The sequence below is a fragment of the Sebastes umbrosus genome, chromosome 8, assembly GCF_015220745.1.
Source record: "Sebastes umbrosus isolate fSebUmb1 chromosome 8, fSebUmb1.pri, whole genome shotgun sequence".
NCBI lineage: Eukaryota > Metazoa > Chordata > Actinopteri > Perciformes > Sebastidae > Sebastes > Sebastes umbrosus.
The window spans coordinates 10452426-10458322 of NC_051276.1; the positions used below are offsets into that span (position 1 = coordinate 10452426).

The 5897-nt window shown below is 40.3% G+C and overlaps 1 protein-coding gene across 1 annotated transcript; it reads right to left on the reverse strand.

The window, feature by feature from the left end:
• Positions 1 to 384: 384 nt before the first annotated feature.
• On the reverse strand, positions 385 to 1426 carry tcima (transcriptional and immune response regulator a). The gene has a single exon (XM_037779006.1). It carries the CDS (start codon positions 1285 to 1287, stop codon positions 982 to 984), a length of 306 nt encoding a protein of 101 aa, XP_037634934.1. The 5' UTR covers positions 1288 to 1426; the 3' UTR covers positions 385 to 981.
• Positions 1427 to 5897: the final 4471 nt, after the last annotated feature.

Sequence of the window (5897 nt, forward strand, 5' to 3'; positions counted from 1 at the left end):
ACAGCTGTCATTTTTTTGTAGAAAACAAGTCTAATTTTGTGTCAGAATTAGACGATTATTTCCCTTTCCTGCTGTATAAGCTTACACTGCTGTCATTTCTTTTCTTAAAATCCAAGAAGATGAGCTTCTTCTTCTTCTTCTTCTTCTCCTTCTTCTTTGTTTTTGCAGCATCCTCTTTCCTCACTAACCCCTGAGTGGTAAAGGTCAACACCACTGGGATGCCCCTCCAGTATTTTTTTTTTTTTTTTTTTATAATAACCACAATTTAGCCTCAGTTGCCAGTAATATGTATGAATCTGCTATAACTCACATTTTTATATTAACCTCATAGTGATGACCCAATAGTGTGAATAACTTGTGTAATGAGGACAAACAACTTTCATATACAATTCAATAATTTATTTTTAAAAAAGACAAACAAAGGAACACGTCATGATCATTGTGCTCTAAACATTGTGACAATAACACATTATTAGTGGCCACTAATGAACAGTCATTTTCATATAACAAAGTGAAGCTAAGAGAGACAAGGCAATGTTTTTGAGGACATCAGGCATCCATGTAGGCAGGGTTGTTCGGCACTATAGAAAGTCTCAGATGGCAGCTCAGTGCACCACCACCATCATCATCATGCACGGTGATGTGCACTTGTACAAGGAGGCTGCTTCACAGTCAGGCATCCACACTTCAAGTCTCAGGAAGACGCGTAAAGCCATAAAGTCATATTCCAGTCAGTTCATGGTGCTCCATGCAGGCAGGACTCTCTGCCATCACCTCCATCCGTCCACGAGGCGACAGCTGCGGCTTGTTGCCCTCCAGGCGACCGGCCGCACATCCTCCTCCATCCGCACCTCACGCTCCTTTTTCCAGGTGCGTCTGCGGCGTTAACCCAGCCACATTTGGGATTGTTTTCACGTTCGGCTCACACAATGAGCACTTTCAGAGACACACAGGCGGTGAAAGAATTGGTTGAAACCACACTCAGCGCATTTGGAGCAGCTGCCGTACCATGCCCACGATCTGGAGGAACTTGTCCTTCTTCCGCTGCTTGAGAGCCATCAGAGCCCGGGCCGTCTCCTCTGGGTCCTGGGTGTAGGAGAAGATGCTCCTCACTCTCTCCTCCGCCTTCATGTCGCCTGTCTTCTGGAAGAGCCGCATCAGTGCGTCCTGGTTGACGGTCTCGAAGATGTTCGCCGTCGCCTTCTTGCGGTGCGCCGTGGCGAACTTGTTGCCGTGGACAGACGGGCTGACCCGGTGGCACTCAGAGTAGGACACGTAGGAAGACATCTTGGCTTTGTTTCTCGGGTTTTTTTCTCTGCTCCAAAGAGTGAACCTCCAACTCGGTGAGGATGAGTTGTTCGGTGCGCACTGCTTCGCTGGAGCGGCTTTAAGGCTTGAGATGGAGAGTGAGCAGTGGAGAGCTGAGCCTGGCGGTATTTATAGGACTGGAGGAGGGACGCACTAACAGCGGTGACATCAGCAGTAGTGAAGCAGACTGAGGCGCCTCCTCTCTGGGACAACAAGCAGCACATCCTACAGTCAATGCGCGGCAGCTCTCCAAATACGCACAGCAGTCTGGAACAGCTGTGCAAAACATCACCAACTCTGCCTGACTGGTGTTTCAGGTCAACAGATGAAATATTCTAATATGAATTAGGATAAATTTAATTGCACTATTGAATTCACTAGAAATTGCATTTTTTTTTAATTATTTGTAATGTCCAGTTTCTCTCCATATTATCCAGTAACAGACAGCTCAACGCTCAACAATGAATCTACAAAATGTCCACAAACACCATTTTTCTGTGTCCATCTTTCTCTCTATTGTTTAAGGATAGACTTTTTAAATAGTTTTTTATTTATTTATTTGCAAAACTTCACAAAATCCAGTCAATGAAAACAAAAACAAGAAATCAGGAGAGGTCAAGAAGCCTTACAGGCTTATACAAAGGACCTCCCCCCACCGACCCCAGGAGGAAAAAAAAAACAATAACAAAAAAGGAAGAAAGATCTAAACTAACATCATTTTAAAAATTCAACAAAAGTTAAACACAACAAGAAGTACACAAAATGTGCAGAAAAAAACAACCAAACAGTGGAAAACAATCCAATAAAAACAATGAAATACATACAAAAAAACAGTACAGAAGAAAAGAAAATATATCTAAACATATCAAAAGATAATTAGACATCATGAATTAAATGTGATGATAATTTACTTTTAAAATGTTCTAAGGATAACAAGCTCTTGATAACATGTATTTTGGTGTTCCATATTTGTACACCACGATATCTGAGGGAGTACTGGCCATGTTTTGTAAAACCACTGTAGCCTGAGAAAAGAAGTACTTTCTTTCTACTGAAGTAAAAGTACAACAATCATAGTGTAAAATACTTTATAACAAGTAAAAGTCTTACATTACAAATGTACTTACAGTAAACACCATTATAGTACAGAAGTATTATCAACAAAATATACTTAAATTATCAAACTCTTTGTGGAGAAGAAATTCTCCTGGACGTGTTCACCATATGAATTATTTTATTATTGGATTATCATTCAAGTGTAAGCAGGTTTTTCACTGTTGCAGATAAGCTAAGGTGCTAAATTCAAGTACTTTATTTACTGTTTGGTATTGTTTGAATTCACTGACTAGAAAATGCATTTTTTTTATTTGTAATGTCCAGTTTCTCTCCATATTATCCAGTAACAGTGCAGACACCTCAACGCTCAACAATGAATCTACAAAATATCCACAATACACCATCTTTCTGTGTCTATCTTTCTCTCTATTGTTTAAGGCAAGGCGGCTTTATTTATAAAGCACATTTCAGCAACAAGGCAATTCAAAGTGCTTTACATAAACATTCAAGAACATTGCGACAAAGTGAAAAAGAATATTAAGACAACTTAAAACAGTTATAAAAACATAAAAACATTAAAGATTAGAAAATAAAAACAAGCTAAAAATAAAAGCTAGGATAGAAGCTAAAATAGAATATAACACACAAGAGTAAAGTTATAGTGTAGTATATAATATCATTATCTGGTTTAATAAAAGGCAGCAGCAAACAGGAAAGTTTTAGGCTTTGATTTAAAAGAGTTGGAGTTGGAGTTGGTCCTGCAGGTTTCTGGGAGCTTGTTCCAGATATTTGGTGCATAAAAACTGAACGCTGCGTCTGCATGTTTAGTTGTGACTCTGGGGGACACTAAGCAGACCTGATCCAGATGACCTGAGAGGTCTGTACGGTTCATAACATAGCAGAAGATCAGAAATGTATTTAGACCCTAAACCATTTAATGCTTTGTAAACCAGCAGGAGTATTTTGAAATCACATTCACATGTAAGCAGTTTTTTTACTGTTGCAGATAAGCTAAGGTGCTAAATTCAAGTACTTTATTTACTGTTTGGTGGTTCAATCTAAACATCATATAATAAACTCATAGTGTATTTTATTTGTTAAATCTTTATCTGCAAAATAACTAGTAACTAGGAACTAAATTTAGTAACTGGTAACTAGGAACTATAGCTGAAATAGTGACATCAGTGAGGTAAAAAGGACAATATGTGCACCTGAACTGTAGTGGAGTTTAACGCACCACCAAATGTAAATACTCAAGTAAACACTGGTCTACTTAATATACACATTATTAATGTATGATGATGTGTGTAATCTGTATGATGTATGTTATTACCAGGGACGTGACATGTGAAGGATCCAGATGTGGCATTCAAGACGACATCTGGGCTCATCTGAGTCATTTGTTAATGTCGTCAGTTACCAGTTTATTATTAACCGACAGTCAGATAAATCAGTTTGTTAGTGTTTTCTCTGTGTTTACTGAGTGAGTTCAGGCTGGAGCTCTGACGTAAACGTAGTCTTTAGTCATAATGTTCTAATAATCCTTTTCTATACACAGCACCTTCTGTTCCGTGTTCACACTACCATCTATTTCTGAAGTCTTGTAGAGGAAGTTTACACTGAATCAACTTTAGTCATGCAGGTTACTAAAAGTGTTTTTTTTTACTGTTCCCAAAACTGCTACAGAAGATTATATCTCCCTTTTCATGTAAGCAGGGCTAAAAATATGTGCTTTGCATTTTTGGCCTTCAGATAGTGGGGGCGGTGTGGGTGTTATGAGTTGTGTTTACAAGTGGAGTTGACCCGGGCCCATGCAGCCCAGCTGATCTGAGTTGATAAGGCTGCAAGGCATTCCCCCTCGAGAGGCAAATCTCCTCATAAACAGCAACTGTCAGTCTCATGTTTTCCTAAAAAAACTGTCCCTTCTGCGAGTGTGACCACAATCGTCCCTTATATGGAGAAAGACCGTCAGTGACCATAAGTGGCCCAGGAAGTGTATCTTTTCCTCCAGAGCACAGTATTCCCGGCATGTGTTGTTGACCTCTCTGACTGAGTTGAACAATAAACCAAAGATTCTTGCTCAGTGTGAGGTGAAACAATACCCAGGTCTGTCAGAACAATATGTCTCCACAGGATACCTTGACTGTCTCAAGCTGGCATGGCAGTTCTGACTGGAGACAGACACGGCACTTCCTCCCAAAAAATAAAGAAAAGAAAAAGGTGTCGGCTGCTGGTAACAGCATATTTATGACCCCAAAGATGTCCCCACGGCACGGGAGGCATGCAGAGCACAATGAGACATCAGCAGGGAGACAGAGAGTGGAGCCTTGAGCTGCTGACCCTGTCCTCCTGTCCACACCAAGCATTCATGCTTCATTATAACAAAGGGGACACTAAATTTAACCGGGGGTCAAAGTTCTCTCATCTTTTTTCCCCAATGGGAGGAATTGTCAGGAGACAGTTTAGTTTACTCCCTCATGTATCCCTTAAAGATAAGATGCCTTCCGCAGATGTTTAACATTTGGCTCAAATGACATAACCACACTCCCAAATGTCCCTAAAATAGGCCCGTCCAGGTCACACAGATAAGAAGAGGAGGCAGCATGTTGAGACTTGCACCAAGGGGTCCTCTTGATTAAGTAACACGGTCAACGTTCAGCGTTATCTATCTAGACCAATGTCGTTGTGTTTCCCTCCTAGGCCTCCTTGTTTATGGTTGTACTGTACTTTAGGCAATAAAATTTGATAGCACACGTCTCTGAACCGCCTCGACAATTATTTGTCTCTTTCGTGAGACGTCCTAAACTAAAAGAAGAGGTTAGTAATCCTTCAGCTTAAAAACAAGAATGGATTTTGAAATGTTCCCAACTGATTTCATGTTTCATGACGCTCCCTGTCTGGGACGCAACAGGAAAGTTATATAAGGCAGCAGGTAGCCAGACATAAATAGCTTTACAGCCTGTGCTGTTTGATATGGAGCCTAATATCGACCAATGAGCCAATATTCTCTATCTATAATAGAAGTCCTGTGAGACCTAGTTGATAACTAATGCACGACAAGTTGCTGAACAGTGTGAGACGTCTGTTTCCTTTATTCTTTATCCAACACTAGCACATAATTAAGACTGGTGTCCTCAGAAAGTCATAGCAGAATTTAAAAAAACAAAAACCTACTACCTGCTAAGACACGTCTTCAACCCTGGTACTACTTTTCAGAATACGAAAACAACAGCAGCAGAATAGCCCCGGGGTCAAGAAGGCAGCGTCTACCTTGAAAATAGATAAATTGACAGCAATTAGCCTCGTGTCTCATGCTATGCTGTGCTTTAAGGAATAGTTCAACGTCTTGGGAAACATGTTTATTTGTTTTCTTGCTGAGAAGATCGATACCACTGTCTTCTGGGTCAAAGTTATGGAAGTCCTGGGTCCTTGGTTTGGTTCAGCAATCTCTTTGACTCCTGTTTTTTGTTGAGGGGACAAAGGCCAAAGACCAAATCTATCAAAATGTGCCTGTTTATTATTGTAGGTATGAT